At 39.5% G+C, this 22,197-nt stretch overlaps 1 protein-coding gene across 3 annotated transcripts in view; it reads left to right on the plus strand.

The window, feature by feature from the left end:
- The first annotated feature begins 347 nt into the window (after positions 1-347).
- Positions 348-22,197, plus strand: part of PATJ (PATJ crumbs cell polarity complex component) — a 322,107-nt gene continuing 300,257 nt past the window's right edge. For all 3 annotated transcript variants that reach the window (XM_024565364.3, XM_024565365.3, XM_024565366.4), the window contains exons 1-5: positions 348-477; positions 10,335-10,390; positions 10,489-10,655; positions 18,135-18,329; positions 19,749-19,885. In XM_024565364.3, the coding sequence (XP_024421132.2) occupies positions 10,369-10,390; positions 10,489-10,655; positions 18,135-18,329; positions 19,749-19,885 (521 nt within the window). In that variant the 5' untranslated portion in view covers positions 348-477; positions 10,335-10,368. The remainder of the gene's footprint in view (positions 478-10,334; positions 10,391-10,488; positions 10,656-18,134; positions 18,330-19,748; positions 19,886-22,197) is intronic.

Genomic DNA, 22,197 nt, shown 5'->3' on the forward strand with positions numbered 1-22,197 from the left:
GACGAGAGACGAAGCACATTGACCAAATCCTTCCTCCATGTCCTCCTTCAGTTTCCTCGATCTTGGGTCTCCCTCTCCGCTCACCCCTCCTACTACGCCAGTCCAGCGATCTCCCCACCCGATTACTGGCTGCTGCCCCCAAGCAGTGGCGTTTCATCTGCCAACTCGGCCCCCAGACCCCACATTTCCCAGGCTCTTTAACCCTAGCCCAGCTGAGCTTCATCTGCAGAAAGTAGAGAAGCCAAGAGACCCCGCGCTCCCCCCCACCCCCTAGTCGGCCTCCCGCGGCCCCGGCTGCCCGGCCGCGCCACCAGGCGCCCCGCCCCGGGCGGGGAGGCCGGTGCGAGGGGAGGGCCTGCCAGGTGAGGCGCGGTCACCCTGGGCCTCTCACTTCCGCCCAGGTGAGGGAGGGCCGACGCCGCGCCCTCCCGCCGGTCGGCCTGCTCTGGGATCCCACCCTCCTCTCTGCTCCTCCAGGTAAAGCGGGGCTCCCGGCTGTGTGGGTGCGCGCTGCGAGCGGGGCCCCTGCGCCTCGAGGCCGGCCGGGGACAGCTCCCCAGAGCCAGCGCCGGGCGCGATCTCCGCCCGTCCTCCGGGAGAAGGTGGCACTGGACACAGGGGCGCCGCCGGGCGCTCGGCTCGGCCTGCAGAGGGTGCGGGGCGCTCCTCCGGCGTCGACCCGGGTGACCCCATCGCGGCCCCCGCCCCTCCGGGTAGGGCTCGCCGGAGGCTGCCCGCCGCGGATCCGCCCCGCGTCGGCTGCCCCGGCGGCCCGCAAATCTCGGCCCACTTCTGTTCCAGGAGTGGCAGGGATCGAATTTTGCTCCCGGATCGGTGCCTGCGCTTCGCCCCCAGAGCTGGGCGGAGCCTTTCCTCCACGGGTGACGGTGAAAGTGAACAGGTGGTGGCCTGCCTCCGGGACCCGGAGAAGGAGGGTGGGGTTCAGAGCCCAGCGAGGGGGCGACTTGTCTCCCGCCCCATCTGGACGCTTAGTCGTCACGTAGCCGGGTTCCCAGGCCAGCAGTCAGGCCTGGGCTCTGCTAGCCACACTTTATAGGTGGGGAGGACCCGACGGAAAGTGCTTTGGCCTCCACTCTTTGGGGAGAATTGCTGGATTCCTTCTTTAAGTCAGGCTCAGAAAATGATTTTCAGATCCTTCCCTGCCCACTCCCAGGCTCCCTAGTTCTCCGGGCACACCTACCAGGTCGATTAAACTGCCCCTGGAGTATTCACTTGGCACTTCGTCCTATCTCCAGGTAGTTAACTTTGGATTGGAATTAGTTGTTTATTCGCTTGTCTCCACGATCGGAAGGGTGCGCCGTTGAGGGCCTTTATTTCATTAGGGTGCTTCTCTGCTGCACTTGGAGTCTGACCATTAATCGGTGTGCAGCCAACAAGTGTTTCTTGAACGAAGGCTTCTGGAAAGCTAGAAGAAAAACACACACACACACACACAGCTCAGTTAATCCTGAGGATGGTAATAGCACATTCTAGGCTGAGCTATCGGCTGCCAATTCATTTGCACACATCTTTTTTAAAGAAAATCTAGGGGAGAGTTGGCTAAAAGCTCAAATGGATTTACTTTGCATCATCAGAAAAAGGCGAAATCGTGACTTCGAGCTAAAATGAGCCTCCTGTTTCTAGGCCCTAATGGCCTTTATAAAGATTCTCAAAAATTTAAAATAACTAGAAAGTTAATATTGGAGCTGGAAGGTACTTTATGGATATAATTTGTAAACTGAGTTCTGAAGGAATTTGCCCTTGTCAGCTGAGATCCTAGAAAGGTCATGTAAGATAAACCTGAATAACACATTGCTTAAAGTTGAAGAGAGATTGTTTTAAGCCCTCGTGTTTAAAGATGCCTTAATAAGTTCAAATCATATATTAATATAGGTTCTTTGTAGAAATATTGGAGAGGATTTTCAGAAAAGGAACTAAAAGCACACACAAACCCCACCTACCATTGAAAATAACCACTAATAAAATTATGGTATATTGTCTTTCAGTTAGTATTCTTAAAAAACAATCTGGAATTTTCCCATAGTGAGTTCACCTTTAGAACACTGTGATGCTGAGATGGGCTCAGCATTCAATAATCCTTGTACTTGTATTTTGGCTGAAAAACATTTAATAACTCTCCTTAAGCTAAACAACCAAGCAGTCTGAATTCACTTGCTTTGTTAAAGTTTAACAAAAACAGTAGGTTGGGGAAGCCAAAATGGCATTTGCTTACTTAGGACTTTGCCCACCTTGGTACTAGAGTACATTTTTTGAGAAACAGGAATATTCTACCTTAACATTTCAGATTGCTTGACTACTTCTGTTTTTTTCATACTCACATGTTTTTTGTTTAGATTTGAATGCCTTTATTAAAGCTCTGATTTTATCTAGAGCAAATGAAGAGAAATTTAGAGCCTGTCCTTACCCTTTCTTTAGTGATGGGGTAGATCTGTGCTGAAGATTAGAGCCAACTTATTTTTTGAGTTTGTACTGCTGTGCAGCCTGTGGAATTTAGTAACATAAAATTGGGTCCACTTACCCACTTTTTAAAAATTTATTGATTAGTGAGAGAGAGAGAGAAACATCTGTTCATTGCTCTGCCCACCCATGTATTTATTGGTTGACTCTTACATGTGCCCTGACCAGATGGAACCTGCAACCTTGGTGTATGAGACCAGGCTCTAACCAACTGAGCGACCTGACCACGGCTTGTTGGCCTTTTCCATGAGGGACTGGCTACACCATCAAAGATCCATGTATGTGAAAATTGCCCAGAATTTTGTGTTGTTTTTGCCAGTCATTGGAGAAAACTGCCACCAACAGGAACAGAAAACGATACCATCAAATAGTTTAACTTTGTTCATACAAAGGAAACAAGTCCCAGGCAGAATATTGATATGCGTTGATTAACTTGGAATAGTTCAATGAGAAAATTAGTATTTAGCCAACGGAACTCTTCTGAAGAACCAACTCAATTTTCAGTTCTGATTCTGAGTTTAACATGGTATCTTTTTGCTTCAATTTCGACTTGTCCTGAATGTCCATCATTAAGTGGACTTAAATATTGCCTATGGCTTAAGCAGTTCCTAGTAGGCAATTCCAAAATGTCAGAATCGTTCTGGAATTTATATATGTTTCTGAAAGTCCAGGAATACAGTATAATGTTTTGGCAGCAGACAAATTGATACTTTTTTTTTTTTTTTAATCCAAGAGGTTTAGAAAAGGCCTTATCTTTCTCAAGGGACGCAAGTCTAGGGCATCTGTCTTGAATCTGCACTAGTTTAGCAGCAATTGTGTGTATTGTAGTTTAAGTGAAGGGTCACCATTGTCCTTTGGCTGGGAGAGTTTGTTTTCCATTTAACATTAGGCTTTGAGGACAGTGGCATGATGATTAGACATAACTGAGTTTTGCACTACAAAGGAAGAATGGAAACTAAAAGTTGTTCATGAAATTCAATTTTTGAATAACTTCTGAAATAATGACTTCATTTACATTTAATGGCTTTTAGTTTGTTCAAAATCCCTGATTGCCTTGAGGTCTGGGAAATTCCCATTGCAAAGTTCTGTGCAGTCCAATCGGATCAGCCCAATTCACACCTGCAGTCAGAGGCCGAATACCTGTACTTTCTCAAACAGATAGCCGGCTATGTTTTTCTCCCAACTTTTCAAGATAAAAGCATAAGATGTTTTGTTAAGTTCGAGAGAGAAGTATAAAAAAATCTTGAGGCGCTACATTCTTGTCTGCTTTTGGGAGTCTTGAAAAGTGTTTGCAGGGTTCTTAACTCGCTTTAATTCTTGAACTGAGGAAATTAGTAAATCTTTTCAATAGTTTCCTCCACTTAGAAATTTAAGTCAAACTAAATTGTATCTAGGTATCAGCTTTTTCCTTCCAATATTCCATTAATTGGTGATGGCTAAGGGCCTGGATATTTTTTTTAAAGCCACAATATGATAATAATTTCCTTCAGTCAAAGCCTACAGGGAACCAGACATGAAAAGTTCATGGTACAGACTCTCCTGATCAATGACGGAGTAGAAGCTGCTGAGCGTAATACACTACTTGCTCTCCAGAGGCTGTCCGACTGTGAGGACAGCAGCGCACTGTGGCATTTTAATGTTTAGATTATGACCTGTTGTAGGTAGCCTATCTATGACAAGTGAGACGCAGCTTTGCCATGTTTAAACAAACCTGAAATTCCTTGCTGTAAGCACTGTTGGTATCTTAGCCCAGCCAAATAGGTCAGAGTTGTTTGGCTGAAGATTTCCTATGACCATAACAGAGTGAGACAGAGGTTCCATTCAGCCTGCGTGCTGCTTGCTGGATGTTCAGCTGTAGAGTTAATATTTCTTCCTTCTGTCCTTATATATACTCTGAAGGTTTTAGCCCCCTTCCTTAGATTTAACACCACGGAGTTACAGTAATTTTCCAGGCCTGCTTTGTGGACACAGTTTAGCCTTTATTAACTGTGAGTCAGCGGATTGGAAGGCCAAAGAGTTTCTACCCTTTACCTTTCACGAGGGATACGCTACCCTTATGGTTTCTAAACTTTGCAGGATGATCCATGGGGAGGGTAGGAAGGTGACAATAAAACCTTTTTACTTTTTTTCTCACTCTTATGACATTTCTATTTTATATGTTTAAAACACATAATGTGTAAATGTAGTATATGTTTATAATTATAAAAAATAAATTAAGGTGAGTGGTCAACATTTTTACTGACGGGAATGTGTGTTTGAAATGTGTGTAAAACAGTGTGAATGTCTGTGCCTGCCTCCTGTGCCAGTCTCCCATCTATAACCTCTGAATCATTAGTAAGGTTTGGTGCCCTGGCTGGTGTGGCTCAGTGAATTGAGTGCCTGCCTGGGAACCAAAAGGTCCCTGGTTCAATTTCCAGTCAGGGCATGTGCCCGGGTTGTAGGCCAGGTCCCCACTAGGGGGTGCTTGAGAGGCAGCCACACATTGATGCTTCTCTCCCTCTTTTTCTCCGTCCCTTCCCCTCTCTCTGAAAATGATAAATCAAATCTTTAAAAAAAGTTTGAAGACCACTAATCTATCTGTTACCATACTTACCTTTTAAAATAGAAATCTGGACTCAATACTTCCCTACTTAAAAGCCTTTAATTAGTTCCTGTTGCTTACAGGATAAAGACGAGTCTACTTAGCATTATTAAATGGCCCCTCTCAAAGTAGCCTTTTTTAAACCAGTGATTCTCAAACTATCAATGGTGAAAGATCAGGGTTTTCCCTCCTAGTCTTTCAAGGATTGATATTTTTGTAAAGTAAATTATTAGAAAAATGAACTGTTAGAAAAATAAAGTGAAATAAAAGAAGTACAAGGTAAGTTGAGTTTGTTTTAAATTACTAAATTTAATAAATATAAATTAGTCTGCCACATTACATGGTTTCTAAATGCTTATTCCCAGTTTTGGTACTTACCTGTTTGTGGCCGGGCATCAATTTACAGTCCATATTTGCAGTATCACTAGTGTAAACTATTTTTTTTGTCCTCTCTGCTACTTTTAGAGACCACATACTAGGTCACTTAGAGCTAGTTACCATTCTCACAGAAAGTCATGCACTTTTATACCTGTATGCAGTAGTTTTCAAATTGCGGTCTCAAGGCTGGCAGCGTGAAGATCATATGGAAACTTGGTTAGAAATGCAAATTCTCCAGCCTCACCTCAGACCCACAGTCAGAAACACTGACGGGGGGGGGGGGGGGGGGGGTGAGCCCCAGATGCGTGTCTTTTAACAAGCCCTCCAGGTGAGTCTGATGTGTACTAAATTTTTGAGAACCACTCACCTAGAGCAGTCCTGTATGTCATTCAAACTGGGACACAGAGTGAAATGGAGCACTTTTAATAATGATGCTGGGTAATCTGAGACAATCCTAGGCAAAAGAGGACAAATGATTACTTTTATACCCCACTCTTTTTCTTTTAAGAGAAGTTTCTAATGTATTCTCATTTCAGCATTCCCAAATTTCCCGAGGCAGGGTTAATCACTCTCCCTTAATGATTTATCTTAGCATGTGGTACATATGAAGTCTGTCCAGAAGGTATCCAGCCATGTAATATGAAAAATGGAGACTTTTATTGAAGAAGATGCAAGATACAAGAACCATTGTACAGAGGATAATGACGCCTCTGTCCCCTTAAAGTGGGCACCTTGGGACCTCACACAATTCTCCCAATCACCATCAGCTCCCCCATCATATTTTCCTGAATCTCATCAATGGTCTGAAATCTCTTCCCTTTCAAAGGTGATTTTAGTTTTGGGGAAAGCCAGAAGTTGCAGAGTGCCAAATCTGGGCTGTATGGGGGCTGAGTCACCTTGGTGATTTGATGTTTCACCAAAAAACTCTGTACTAGACGTGATCCGTGAGTGGGTGTGTTGTCGTGATGAAGCTACCAGTCACCAGTTGCCCATAGCTGTGGCCTTCTGAATCATCCAAATAGTTTCTGTGGAGCAATGTTCAAGCTTAACACAAAATTTGATGCAGATTCGTTGCTCTACTCACTCAGTCATTTTGAATACCACGGCCACACAGTACACATGCTCATTTAGCTGTGTTTACCGCCCCCACTGGCTAGTTCAGTAAAGTCATCATTTTTCACACATGCACGTTCTAGTCCATGGTCCTTGGCTGCCAGGTTACTTCAATGTAACGCAAACTGTTCTCCCTATATTAACAGTGGCTGGCCTTTTTCTGAACAGGTCTCATACATACCTCTGCTATTGTAGGTATATGCCTTATAATATAATTATTCTATTGTGTTGTTATTTTCTTGCTACGATCTGTCTTGCTCTTTCACTAGGCCATCTTAGCCATTATGTTTTGGTCCCTTTTACTTTTTGAGCTATAAAATTAATATATGCTTTTAAAATGAAGTTCAAACAGCACTAAAGTCTGTAAAGTAAAAGTGTAATTTTAATTTCCTCATCTCCAATTCAACTTTCTAGAAGTAACCAATCTATTATTTAATTGAGTACATTTGTACGTCTAAACACCTACACATACAAATATGTATTTTTTTATGAAAAGGAGAAAATAATGCATATATCTTAAAACTTGCTGTTTTCCCGCCTCAGTTGTGTATATTAAATAATGTCACTTTGCTAACACAAAGGGTCAGATTGTCAAAGCATACTCATGTGAATGAGAGTCCTTAACGGGCACCACACCTTATGATTCAGAGGTTATACATGGGCGGCTGGCGCAGGAGCCAGGCACAGACATTCCTTCTAGAAGAGTCCCCAGCCGGTAGGCACAGTGTCCAAAGAATGTTGCTTTCTTCCACGTTAGGCCATATCATCAACATAAAACTGTCAAACATAAGAAAGTAAGAAACGTTTAAACTTGTAGAGAAATTTTGAGTTTATTTGAGCCAAACTGACAATTGCCGCGAAGCGAAACCTCAGGGAAGCAAAATCTCAACGGAGAAAATGCTCCAGAGAATGGCAGTTTTGCACCTTATTGTGTACATTGCCATCAAAGGAGGTGGTGTAAGGGGTTACACGAAGTCTATTGGTGATACATTGGGGAGGTGGGAGAAAGCAATGTGGGGAAATCTCTGGGATTGGATAAAAAGTAAAACGGAGAGATACAAAGTTCTTTTACATTTGTGGTGTAGGATAGTTAGCAGTTAACAATTAACGTGATGACAATAGCAGTGAGGGTTTCTGTGGTCTCTGCAGTTAAGGGTCCAGATAAAAGGAAATGACCCTGGCATTCCAAGGGGATGTTATCATAGATGCAAAAGGAAAATAGCCTCAGTTAAGGTCAAGATTGACCTTTGTCAGGGAAGATGCCAGCCTAGAATATGACTGCCTGCCATGACTCAAAGTTTTCATGGCAGACCATCCTATGTGGTTACTTTTGGTCTCTGAGTTTCTAAGGCCCACCATGCAGGCCTTCTCTGAGCTTGTCAGGCTTAGTATGTACCCCTTTTTCATCCACAATACCTAGTTGCATATAGATTAATATGAAATCATTTATAAATGTATTTCTGACAAACTTTTACTGTAATTTTTAATTTGTTTACAAGAGTAAAATTCAACCTTGGGACACTTTTTTGGAGGGGAGGAGGGCTTGTTACCAGACAAGTTATGAACAATAACGAAACCTTTTCCATTTGGGGAGTCCCAAGTTTTATACTCCATTAGTTACACAAACAGAAAATGTCTGTGATTATCTCTCATTTTACAGCCAGGTGTGCCCTAAAAGTCCATACATTCTCAGATTGTTTACAAAAAGCGATTAAGACACATCAGGTATTTCCTGACATTTTTAAAAGGAGGGAACCTTTTATTTATTAAAAACCTTTAGCATGTTTGCTTGGAGGTCCGGTATCTGGCTGGGAATCCTTAGCTGGAGGAGTGAGCCACAGGCTTTCTGTTAACCACTTCAGTCCTGTTCCTGTTTCAGTACATTCAGACCTACTTTATTATTTTAATGAGTGATTGCTGTTGACATTTCCATTTTTCTTTGTTTTTAAAAACAATGCAGTAAATGTCCTTGTACACACATCTGCGGCCTGCCCTTTTGCAAGTATTTCTATAGGAGAGATACTCAGAAGATACTCTGGGTAAAAAAATACAAATTTAATATGTTGGTAGGTATTGTTGTGTTGTGCCCTGAAAGAGTTGTGTAAATTTATGTTCCCTCCTGTTTTTCCATGACATTTAGAGTACAGGCTATTATTAGTTTTTAAAAAATGCCAATTTGACAGTAAAAAAAATAGCATCTCATAGTTTTGGCTCGAATTCTTTGATTTAGAGAGGTTGATATACTAATGACCCAAAGCTGCTCCTGTCAATTCCTTTGGACTGGATGCTGCTATGGAAAAGGACAGTGCCATTGTGACTGGCCTTCTCTTATTCAGTTACCTGTCAACGGGCAGTTGTAAGGGTTGCACGGCTGAGCAGCTGAGCACATTAGGAGTGTTTCTGTGATGCTCTATTCAGCAGTTTTTTTGGTAGTTCTCACTGAATCCAGTGAACATTTGGATGGAATACATAGGCCTTTTATCAATGCCACTGGCGTCCTTTACTGGTTTTTAATATGCTTTCTTTCTTAATGACCTTGAATTAGAAGGTAAAGATTTCATTCAGCAAAGGGTACTGATGTAAGAAAATTTTGACTGTATCATACTAATTTTTTTTGGTGGCTCATTACAATAGTGTACCACTGTTAGAAATGACCACTTTGAAAGTGCCATTTTGGTCATAGCAGAGGGTTTGCTAGCTTTTTGACTTTCAATTATATTACATTTTAGGCTAGCTTGTGCTAATCACTGGATTTAAAAAGCAGTGTTCATAGAAAATGCCATATTGAGTGGTTACCTTTTGGAGACTCTCTCAGATGCTAGTGGGAGTCTGGGAATCCAAGTGGGAATCATTTGTACATCTAGGAAAAAAAAATGGTTTTTTTCAAACCTCTAAGATCTTCTTGATGCCTTAATTTGGATGTTCTTTTCCAGCCCAGAACCCTTTTAAAAAAAAAAAAAAATCAACTTTCTTAGATTATAATTTACATAAAGTAAAATGTATCGATTTACAACATATAGTTCAATAAATTTTGAAAAACATATATATCTGTGTAACCAGTACCCCATTCAAAACAGAATATTTCCATCACCCCAAAAACTTTCCTCACATTCCTTCCCAGTCAACTCCTTTCCATCTGCCCAAGCAAATTAATCTGTAATTATAGGTTGAACGTCATGTGAATGATATTATGCCATTTATATTCTTTTTGTCTGGTTTCCATCCCTCAACATACTATTTTAGAGATATTCCCATGTTATATGTATCAGTAATTTTTTTCCTTTTTTACTTTTGAGTATTCTATTATGTTTACATACCACAAGTTGTTTATCCACTCATCTGTTATTAGACATTTGGGGTTTTCTAGTTTGGGGCTTTTATAAATAAAAATGCTAAGAAAATTCATATACAGATCTTTTATGGGCATATATTTTCATTTCTCTTGAGTAACTATTTAGGAGTGGAAGTGCTGAGTCTTATGTTAAGTGTATATTTAACTTCATAAGAAACTGCCAAACAAAAGTGTGCCTTTTACTTTCCTGCTAGCAACATCTGAGAGTTCCAGTTGCTTCATCTTTGTCAACACTTAGTATTGTCTCTTATTTTGCTTTCTACTTAGTCATCATATTAATGTATAGCGGCACCTCACTGTGATTTTAATTTGAATTTCCTAAGTGAAATCTTTTGATCAAGAATGTACTTGAGGTTTTAAATTTTACAGAGGACTATAGACATGTATACACTAATGGAAAATCATCTCTTGTATTTAAAATTTTTTCCTTAGGTTTCTTTAAAGTTATTGAAGACAGTAATTCAAAATGCCTGAAAATCCTGCTACAGGTATACTAGATATATATTTTTACCACTAAATTAATAATTCAAAATCAGAATATAGGGTGGGATTTAACTTGACCTTTGATTATCTTTTTTCAAATAAGATAAACTGCAGGTCCTGCAAGTTCTTGATCGGCTGAAAATGAAATTGCAGGAGAAGGGTGACACATCACAGAATGAGAAGCTGTGTATGTTTTATGAGACACTAAAAAGTCCTCTCTTCAACCAGATACTCACACTCCAGCAGTCCATCAAGCAACTCAAGGTGCAAGTAAGTTACCCATCATGGTTTGACTCATTCGTATATTCAATCCATCAGAGAAAGATAGAAGGAGATAAGGAGAGAAAACGTGTTTCTAAATACTCTTAATTCAGCAAAGAAATTGTTAGGACTTGTAACCTGTGGGTATGGTACACATGAATAGTTTTAAAATGTTGGTAATTATGTATTTGACTCAGAGATACGGTATTTGTACTTTTTTAAGTAAGCAAAGGTCGGCTGCTTTGAGAATTCACAACTGTTTATTCAAAATTATAAGGTAGTATTTAGTTTAAATATTTTTTGATATTTACTTATTACTTTTTATTATTTTTAATTATATTTTATTGACTATGCCGTTACAGTTGTCCCAATTTGCCCCCCCAATATCCCCTTCACCCCCCCACTCCCTCAGGCAATCCCCACACCATTGTTCATATCCATGGGTCATGTATATAAGTTCTTTGGCTATTCCATTTCCTATACTGTACTTTATATTCCCATGGCTATTCTGTGACTACCTATTTGTACTTCTTAATCCCCTCACCTCTTCACCCATTTCCCCAAACCCCCATCCCATCTGGCAACCATCAAAACGCTCTCCGTATCCATGATTCTCTCTGTTCTTGCTTAGTTTGTTTTTTTTAGATTCAATTGATGATAGATATGTATTTGTTGCCATTTTATTGTTCATTGTTTTGATCTTCTTTTTCTTAAATAAGTCCCTTTAACATTTCATATAATAATGGTTTGGTGATGATGAACTCCTTTAAGCTTTTCTTATCTGGGAAACTCTTTATCTGCCCTTTGATTCTAAATGATAGCTTTGCCGGGTAGAGCAATCTTGGCTGTATATCCCTGCTTTTCATGACTTTGTATATTTCTTGTCAATTCCTTCTAGCCTGCAAAGCTTTTTTTAAGATATCAGCTGACCGTCTTATGGTAACTCCCCTGTAGGTAACTAACTGCTTTTCTCTTGTTGCTTTTAAGATTCTCTCCTTAATTTGGCATTTTAATTATGATGTGTCTTGGAGTGGGCCTCTTTGCATCCATCCTGTTTGGGACTTTCTGTGGTTCCTGAACTTGCATGTTTATTTCCTTCATCAAGTCAGGGAAGTGTTCATTTATTATTTTTTTCAAATAAGTTTCCAATTTCTTGCTCTTTCTCTTCTCTGGCACCCCAATGATGCGAATATTGAAATGCTTGTATTTGTCCCAGAGGCTGCTTACAGTATCCTTATTTTTTGGATCCTTATTTCTTTTTGTTGTTCTGATTGGTTATTTTTTGCTTCCATATATTTCAAATCATTGATTTGATTCTTGGCTTCACCCACTCTCTTGTTGTTTCCTTGAAAATTGTTCTTTATTTTAACTAGTGTATCCTTCATTTCTGACTGGATCATTTTTATGCTGTTGAAATCCTCATTAAGTTCCTTGAGCATCCTTATAGCCAGTGGTTTGAAATCTGCATCTAATAGATTGCTTATCTCCATTTCATTTAGCTCTTTTTCTGGAATTTTGACTTGTTCTTTCATTTGGGCCATGTTTCTTTGTCTCCTCATTTTGGCAGCCTCCATGTGTTTGTTTCTGTGTATTAGGTAGAGCTGCTATGACTCTCTGCCTTGGTAGCAGGTGTCCTGTAGGGTTCAGTGGCACAGCCTGCCCTATCACCCAACTTGGTTACTTGAGGTGCACCCTTTGTGTGTGCTGAGAATACCCTCCTCATGTAGTTGAGCCTTGGTTGCTGTTGGCAGGTCAGTGGGTGAGATTTATCCAGGCTGCAAGGACTGGCTGTGACCACTGACCAATGCCCTCTGCCCTCCGTGGTGGAACCACTATGCAGGGGCTGGTTGGTGGTACTCCAGTGTGGTCTGTAGCAGGCTCTGGGATTTCCCCGATAGTACAGGCCAAGGCCAGCCCCAACCTGTGTTCTGCTCAGGGCTACCCTGCAAGAGCTATAAAGCAATCTGAGATGGCTGCCACTTGTGCTTGGCTTGGAGATTCCCAGGCAAAGCAAAATTGTGAATCTAAGTTAGCTGCTGCTAGTGCCAGACCTGGGGCCCCTTTGCAAAAAGTATGGGGGATTAGGGGCTCACTAAGGCTGGCTGTTGCTTGTTTGATAGGATTTAGGGAGATGTTGGAGCATGAGCAAAGACCAGCCATTTATATGGAAAAGTCACTGTTAACAGCTTGGGTGGGTGTAAGTTGGGTAGGACAGAGTCTTAGGAGTACTCCAGAGCTGGGTAAACAGTGTAAACCAGGTTGGTGGATTCTCAGATATGATACTCATCTGCTAACTCTGTGGCTCTGTGGGCAAGGTTCAAAAAAGGCACAACAGCCTCTGTTGGCCTTTCTGTTTGGGAGAAAGCTATTCCCCAACTCCCATCTTGATGCCAGACACTTTAGTTCCTCCCTACATGCCCCTGGTGTCTTTCAAGCTCAGTACTGGAGCTCATAGCGTGTGAGTCTTAAGTCCAAGTGTGGGTTCTTTAAGAGGAACTGCTTGGGACTCTAGAAGTTTCTTCCACCAATTCAATCCCCACTGGTTTGCCGCCAGAAGTTATGGGGACTTATCTTCCTGGCACTGGAACCCTGGGCTGGGGGCCTGGTGTAGGCCTGAGATTCCTCACTCTCGAGATATCCCTCCCAAATTTTTATCCATCACACGTGGATGTGGGATCAGCCTGTTCCACATCTGTGCCCTCCTACCAGTCTGGATGGATGTGGTTTCTTTAATTTCATAGTTGTCAGATTTCCATTCAACTAGATTTCTGATGGCTTTGAGTGATGGTTGTTCTATATTTTAGTTGTAAGTTTGATGTGGTTGTGCAAGGAGGTGAGCCATGTTTACCTATGCCACCATCTTTACTGGAAGTCCTGTTAAATGTATCTTCTTCATGAAGTCTTTTTCCTAGCAAGACGTGATTAATGCCCTTATACCTCTTAATAATTATCAAATAAATGTTAAATGTCATAGAAAGTCTGATTGGAAAGTCCTTGGAGTCAGTGTACATGATATTTTAAAATTTGTATGTTCCCTATGGTATAGTACCTGGACTGTTGCAGGCTCTAAATATATAATTGTTGAATTACAGGACACATAATACCTCTACTATAAGTGATGTAAATTCACATTTTTAATTTTTCTCTTGATTGCTATGTTTTCATGTCAGAGATGGTAAATTGGTTTAAAATCATTCAGCTAATCTTAATCATAGCTATCCTATAGATTAAATTTGGGGATAATTTTTAAATGTAATTAGAGATAATGCAGCAGAGTTAAGTGAAAATTAACACAATTTGAGAAAAAAGGTTTCTTGTTGATAAACTAAAGTGCTGTCCCAAAAATATTTAGCAAGTAATTTTTAAATGACTAATTAATTATTAAACAATGCACACATGTCTTTCTCAAAATCAGAATTCATACATAATTTTGCCCTGGCTGGTGTGGCTCAGTGGATTGAATGCCTGCCTGAAAACCAAAGGGTCGCCGGTTCTATTCCCAGTCAGGGCACATGCCTGGGTTGTAGACCAGGTCCCCTCCAGGGGGCACACAAGAAGCAACCACACATTGCTGTTTCTCTCCCTCTCTTTCTCCCTCCCTTTCTTTAAAAATAAATAAAAAAAATCTTTAAAAAAATTCATATATAATTTTAGCACTCCTATAATGAAGGTTAGCTTTCTGTATCTCCTGGTCCTGGCATGAGCCCCATGTCACAAAGTGAATGCGATTAGTAGCAATAGAAATTGGGAGAGATCACTACAGTATCACTCTTACTAACTAAAAGTGGACTTAACTAACTACTCCATCATAACAACCTTTTATATTTATACAATTTTCAGTTTTTAATACACAATCATTTTATGTATTCAACTCTAAAATTCCCATGATTGTTTTCCTATGAGTGATTTTATAGTTTCTTTTATAGAGTTGATTTTTTTCTATGAGGTCCTATTTATATTTGTTCTTTATTTAATGTTCTTCTGTTATAGTTGTTCTACTTTTTCCCCCTTTGCCCTCCTCTGCCCAAGCCACTCTCCACTCCCACAGTTAGTCCCCACACCATTGTCCGTGTCCATGCGTCATTCATACATGTTCTTTGACTCGTCCCTTCTGCTTCTTCCCACCATTATTCGCTCTGGCCACTGTCAGTCTGTTCCATATTTCCATGTCTCTGGTTCTATTTTGCTCATTAGAGTCCTTTTATAGTGAGATCATATAGTATTTGTCTCTCACCAACTGACATTATACTAAGTGAAATAAGTGAAGTGGCTTATTTCACTTAGCATAATATTCTCCAGACCCATCCATGCTGTCTCAAAAGGTAGGAGTTCCTTCTTTTTTTTTTTTTCTGTGTAGTATTCCATTGTGTACATGTACCACAGATTTTTTTATCCACTTACCTGCTAATGGGCATGTAGGCTGTTTCCAGCACTTAGCTATTGTGAATAGTGCTGCTATGGACATAGGGGTGCTTAAGTTCTTTTGAATTGGTGTTTTGGGATTCTTAGGGTATATTCCCAGCAGTGGCATCACTGGGTCAAAAGGCAGTTTGATTTTTAATTTTTTGAGGAAATTCCATACTGTTTTCCACAGTGGCTGCACCAGTCTGCATTCCCACCAACGGTGCACTAAGGTTCCCTTTTCTCCGCATCCTCACCAGCAATTGTTATTTGTTGATTTGTTAATGATGGCCATTCTGAAAGGTGTGAGGTGATATCTTACTGTGTTTTTTAATTTGCATCTCTCTGATGGCTAGTGATGTTGATCATTTTTTCATGTGTCTATGGGCCATCTGTATTTCCTCCTTGGAAAAGTGTCTGTTCAGATCCTTTGCCCATTTTTTAATTGGATTGTTGTCTTCCTGGTGTTGAGTTGTATGAGTTCTTTTTATATTTTGGAGATTAAAGATATATATCATTGCCAAATATATTCTCCCATACAGTCAATTCCCTTTTCATTTGGATGATGGTTGCTTTAGCCATGCAGAACTTCTTAATTTGATGTAGTCCCATTTGCTTATTTTTTTTCCTTTATTTCCCCTGCCCTAGGAGATGCATGGCGAAAATACTGCTATGTGGGATATCTGAAATTTTACTGCCCGTGTTTTTCTGTAGGATTTTTATGGTATCATGAGTTATATTTAAGTCATTTTTTCTATTTTGAGTTTATTCTGGTGTATAGTATAAGTTGGTGGTCTAGTTTCATTTTTTCTGCATGTCCCAGTCCAGTTCTCCCAACACCATTTATTGAAGAGACTATTTTTACTTCATTGTATGCTCATGCCTTCTTTGTATTAATAATAATAATAATAATAATAATAATAATCCTTTGTATTTCTGTGGTATTAGTTGTTACTTCTTTTTGATTTCTGATTTTAATATTTTGGGTCCTCTCCCTTTCTCTCCTGATGAGTCTGGTTAAAGGTATGTCAATTTTGTTTATCTTTTCAAAGAACCAGCTCCTAGATTCATTGTTCCTTTGAATTGCTTTTTTAGTCTTTATATCATTTAATTCTGCTGTGATCTTGATTATTCCCTTCCTTCTATTTCCTGGGCTTTGTTTGTTGTTGTTCCTCTGGTTCTTCTAGATACAGGGTTAGGTTGTTTATCTGAGATTTTTGTCTTCGATAGGTAGGCCTGTATTGCTATGAACTTCCCTCTCAGGATGGCCTTCATTGTGTCCCATAGGTTTTGAGTTGTTGCCTGTTCATTTTCATGTTTTCAGAAACTTTTATTTCTTCTTTGATCTCATTGTTAATCCATTCATTATTTAATAACATGTTATTTAGTTTCCATGTATTTAAATGTTTTTGAGTTTTTTTCCTTGAGGTTGGTTTCTATTTTTAAGCCATTGTGATCTGTGAAGATGTTTGATATGATTTCAATTTTCTTGAATTTTTTGAGGTTTGTTTTGGGTCCTGTCATGTGGTCTATCTTTGAAAATGATCCCTGTGTATTTTAAAAGAAAGTATATTTTGTTTCCTTGGGATGAAATGCTCTGTAAATATCAATTACATCTACTTGATCTAATGTGTCATTCAATGCCACAATATCCTTGTTGATTTTTTGATTGGATGATTTGTTCATTGTTGACAGTGGGGTATTAAAATCCCCTATGATGACCGTATTGCTGTTGATCTCCTTCTTAAAGTCCTCTAAAATTTTCCTTATATATTTAGGTGCTCCTATGTTGGGTGCATATATGTTTACAAGGGTTATATCCTCTTGCTGGACAAGTCCCTTAAGTATTATGTACTGACCTTCTTTGTCTCTTGTTATTAGCCTTTGTTTTGAAGTCTATTTTGTCTGATATAAGTATTGTTATGCCAGCTTTAAAATTTTTTTTATTGATTGATTTTAGAGAAAGAGGAAGGGAGAGAAACATCAATTTGCTGTTCCACTTATGAAGCATTCATTATTTGAGTCTTGTATGTGCCCTGTCTGGGGATCGAACCTGCAACCTTGGTGTATTGGGATTACGCTCCATCCAACTGAGCTACCTGGCTAGGGCTTATTTACATTTGTTCTTGATATTACCTTTATTCCACTATGTTGGCACTCATATCAACCAATGATATTTTTATTTTTCCCCCCAAACTTTACTTATTTATTCGTTTTGAGATAGAGGGGCAGGGGAAGAAGTAGGAGAGGGAGAGAAACACCAATGTGTGTGAGAGAAACATCAATCGGTTGCCTGTTGCATGCCCCCAACTGGGGACACATCCCACAACCCAGGCCTGCGCTCCACCTGGGAATTGAACCAGCAACCTTTTGTTTTGCAAGCTGGTGCTCGATCCACTGAGCCACACCAGCCAGGGCTCAGCCAATGATATTTTTTAAATGAACCCCCGTTTTTCTGTTCCCCATAATCATAGGATTCTCTACTTTTTTGTACTAATGTTTGAGTGGCTCTGCAACTCATTTGCTACTAATTTTGGGTGAGTTATTTAACCCCTACGTGTTTCAGTTTTCAAGTTCACAAAGTGGAATAATATTTCATAGGGCAGTTGTAAGGATTAAAAGAGGTTGAGGTAATATGTAAGAATTTTGGTATAGTATTTTGGTCAAAGCAAGCACTCAGTAAATACTGTTGCTGTTATTTCTATTACATAGTACCCGCAGATCTTTTGTGGCTCCCCACATAGAAATGTACAGATAAATGCAAAAGGACTTAGTATCTTACGTGCCTGTTTATATCTATCTGTGTATGTGAAGTGTAATGAATTGTGGTACATGCTGCTAACGTGAGGCAATGATGGGAAGCAGGAAACAAGAACACATTTTCAGCTGTTAAACATTTGTGCCACACTAAATAAAATTTATAGCTTTATAAATACACAGGTTCATATATCTATACCTTTTCTATTTCACGTGTATATATTTAACATGAAAATTACATGGGATGGGTAAGATATAATATTTACTAAATAGAAATAATTTATTTTTTCCAGGTTGCTGTTGATTCTCTTTTGTTTTTCTCTCCAACAGCTCAGTCATATACCTTCAGATTGTTCAGCCAACTTTGATTTTTCGAGGAAAGGTTTATTAGTGTTCACGGATGGTGCCATTAGTAATGGGAATGCCCAGCGGTCCACAAATAACTCGACTGTATCGGGGTTATTTCCTTGGACCCCTAAGTCAGGAAATGAAGACTTTAACTCAATCATTCAACAGATGGCACAGGTAAATTTATATCTTGTCATGGGAATATTACGCTTACTTTTCTGTTAAAGATTTAAAAAACTATACTCACTGTTTTTGTCTTAAATGTATTATGTGTTTTGTTTGCTTATGTTTTCATATTAGGAGGAATTGATAATATTTTCTAATCTGTTGAAAATTCATTGGCTTAAAATATCCATTGTGGTAAAGAGAGATTTTAGATAATTATTCTAATTTGACACATCTCTACACTTGTAAGGAAAGAGATTTTTATGGTTTTGATGATAGGAGGAAAATTAATATGTATACAGGTGATGAAACTCTTGAAACTTTTTAATTTCATATCAAAACAGAGTTAACAGGAGTTAGAACTAACACAATTAGGAAAATCTAGGGAAACATTTAAAAGAGTAATTAGTTTTATTTCTAATATCTATTAAAAATCAAATGATAGTTTAGGATAGGTATGTTATGTATTTTTCACCTCATCTTTTGATGTGTCTTAAAAAATAAAAATTGATTTTGAAAGTTAAAAAGAATCTGTTTAAGGTGTGATAGTTAAATAATGTTCTATACCTGATTCCTTTTTTGACTTTATAGCCCTATCCCTTTAATAAAATAATTTTTTTGACTAATAATTATTTCTGTGTGATGCTTTTATAAGTTGATGACATTTATGGAGTTCTCATAGTATAAATGCAGTTATTAAAGCAATAAAATAATTGGTAATCTTTTGAATTAAACTATTAAAATAGAATATTAATTCAGCACATTTGAGTTAAAAACAATAAATAATGCATCTGGTTCTGACTTAGGCTAAACACTAACATATTTTTGATACATCTAACTTTCTTTTCTCATTTAAAAACATATTTTGCATCAAGAGAATTTAGAGAAATTCAGTGTAAGAAGTCATTTAGAATATACTGTGGGAAAGGACATGGGACTTTTTTTTTTAAGATTTTATTTATTTTTAGAGAGAGGGGAAGGGAGGGAGACAGACAGGGAGAGAAACATCAATGGGTGGTTGCCTCTGACAAGCCCCCTACTGGGGACCTGGCCCGCAATGCAGGCATGTGCCCTGATTGGGAATCAAATGGCTACCCTTTGGTTCAGAGGCCAGCGCTCAGTCCACTGAGCCACACCAGCCAGGGCTTGGACTTTATCCAGCTTGGGATTCATGTCACGATGTCAGTGACATGTGGAAGCAGCTCTGCTGTTTTCTGAGGTTGTGGAATACTGCACATTCCCTCCTTTGTTCTACTGAAAGTGATCAAGTGAGAGGATTTTCAGGAGTAATTTATTACTGAAATGCTGAGTTTATCTGGTTTTATAGAGATGGCTTAGGAGAGGCTGTTTTTTGTGCTGCTCACAGAATGGCAATTTCAGTTTGTCATTAAATGTATTTCATTGACTTTTTAAAAAATTCTCCTCTTTTAGGGCCGGCAAACTGAATACATAGATATAGAGCGGCCTTCAACTGGAGGCCTCGGATTCAGCGTGGTGGCCCTTAGAAGTCAAAATCTGGAAGTCGCTATCTTTGTGAAGGAAGTACAGCCAGGGAGCATAGCAGACAGGTGAGGAAAATGGTCATTTTGTGTTTTTTAACTTTTTTTCTGACAATTCTGAGAAAGAGAATAAGAAACTAGTAATAAAAACAGTAATATTGGCAGTGAACACTTAACTTTCCCTCTTCCATTTGTCAGGCCTTATGCAGATATTCCCACACAAAGTTGTGGTAGCCATCTAGCTTCCGGTATATTACTCCACGCTCCAAATGAGAGAGCTGAGTTTCCGAGAGGTCCAGTGGTTTGCCGGGAGTCACAGAGCTGTTAATGCTGGAGCCAAGATACGATTCTAAGCCTGTCTGACCACAAAGCTAGTATTCTTTCTATTCCACCACACCACACTCTCTCACACCTGATATGATAGTTTAGCGAAGGTCCTATGAGTAAGATTAGAATATTCAAATTCATATTCTGCATACCCTATTTTTTATTAAACTTAACGTTTTTGGCAGTCATATCATGCCGTTATTTTACTTATATTTTGTCTTTGATTTCAGATTTTTAGTTTATTATTCATTTAACAAGCACTCTATTCATTACACTACTACCACCTGTTACAATGATAGCAACACTAGCAGTATCATTATAGAAAGATTTTCAGTTAATAATAGTTTTGAATTCACATTCTCCATTCATGGGGGATCAATTCTAGTCTCTTGGAAAGAATGGATTTCTATGACTTTGTATATTTATTCTGCCATCTAATGCAGCATTTCCTCAAGTGTATTTTGAGGAACCGTAGCAGTGGTCATGTATCTTTGAGCTATTCTATCCTGTCCTTGGAGATTGGGTACATATAGTTATGGTCATCATATAATTTCTTATCCACGTTGGGATTTTGGGGGAGAGGGTGTGTTATTAGTAATGCCATGGACACAGCAGGTGTAAACTAGGACCATTCTGGCAAGTCCAGACAGTCCAGGGTAAACCTGGACTAAGGGTCACTTAACACTAGCTTACTTGAGGCTGTGACGTCCCTTGACAAAAAGCTTATTTAACCTGATTGGCCCAACTTAAAAGAATTTTTTCTAACTTAAAAAATTGTTATTGCCCTGGCCTCATAGCTCAGTTGGTTAGAGCACTGTCCCAATGTGCTAAGGTTGCGGGTTCAATCTCCGGTCAGGGCACATACAAGAAGCAAGCAATGAACGCATAAAGAAGTGGAACAACAAATTGATCTCTCTCGCTCTCCCCCCTCCCCTCTTTAAAATCAATAAAATAAATTTTTTCAATTAAAAAATTATTATTGGACAAACTAATGGTTGCCAGATGGAAGGGGGGTTGGGGGACTGGATGAACAAGGTGAAGGGATTGAGAAGTACCGATTGGTAGTTACAAAACAGTCACAGGGATGTAAAGTTCAGCATAGGAAATATAGTCAATAATATTCTAATAAGTAAGCACAATGTCCGGTGCGTACTAGGCTTATCAAGGGGATCACTTTGTAAGTTACGTAAATGCCTAACAACTATGCTGTCTACCTGAAACTAATCAACTGTAATTGAAAACTTTAAAAAATTAAAAACTATTATTGGGATATAATTTAATAACAAATGTTATCATTTTTTAAAAAACATGTTATTTATTTCTTTTTAGAGAGAGGGGAAGGGAAGAAGAAAGAGAGGGAGAGAAACATCAATATGAAGTTGCCTCTCTCGCGCCCCCTACTAGGCACACATTGACCTGACCTGCAACCCAGGCATGTGCCCTGACCTGGAGTGAATCCTGAGACCCTTTGATTCACAGGACGGCACTTAATCTACTGAGCCACACCAGCCAGGGACAAATGTTACCATTTTAAAGTGTGCAGTTCAGTAGTTCTTAGTGTATTTTCCATGCTGTATAACCATTTTGTAGTCAACCCTTATGTCTCAGTTACTCTCTACAAAAAGGTCTATAATTACAAACTGGGGTGAGCACTTCAAAAAAGAGGAGTTTGATATTTGGGTATGTAACGAAACTTAATCAAGGCTAAGGAGTCAGGTGGCTTCCCAGAGGCTGTGGTGCTTGAAGGGAATTTTGAGACCAGAATGTGTTGGGAGAGGAATGAAGAGACTTTCTTGACAAGTAGCCCCATGGAGAGATGGAACATATCTTCTATCTGTGGAATGTGACTGGTACTTGTGTGGGAGCTTAGTGCAAGATCATGCAAGAAGGAGCTGGAAGACAGGTAGGTCTTAGGCATGCCAGTCCAGGGGTGTCCAACCTGCGGCCCACAGGCCGCATGTGGCCCTGGATGGCTGTGAATGTGGCCCAACATAAAATCGTAAATTTACTGAAAACCTTTTTATTTGCTCATCAGTTTTTGTTAGTGTTTATGT

The sequence above is a fragment of the Desmodus rotundus genome, chromosome 3 (assembly GCF_022682495.2).
Source record: "Desmodus rotundus isolate HL8 chromosome 3, HLdesRot8A.1, whole genome shotgun sequence".
NCBI classification, from domain to species: domain Eukaryota; kingdom Metazoa; phylum Chordata; class Mammalia; order Chiroptera; family Phyllostomidae; genus Desmodus; species Desmodus rotundus.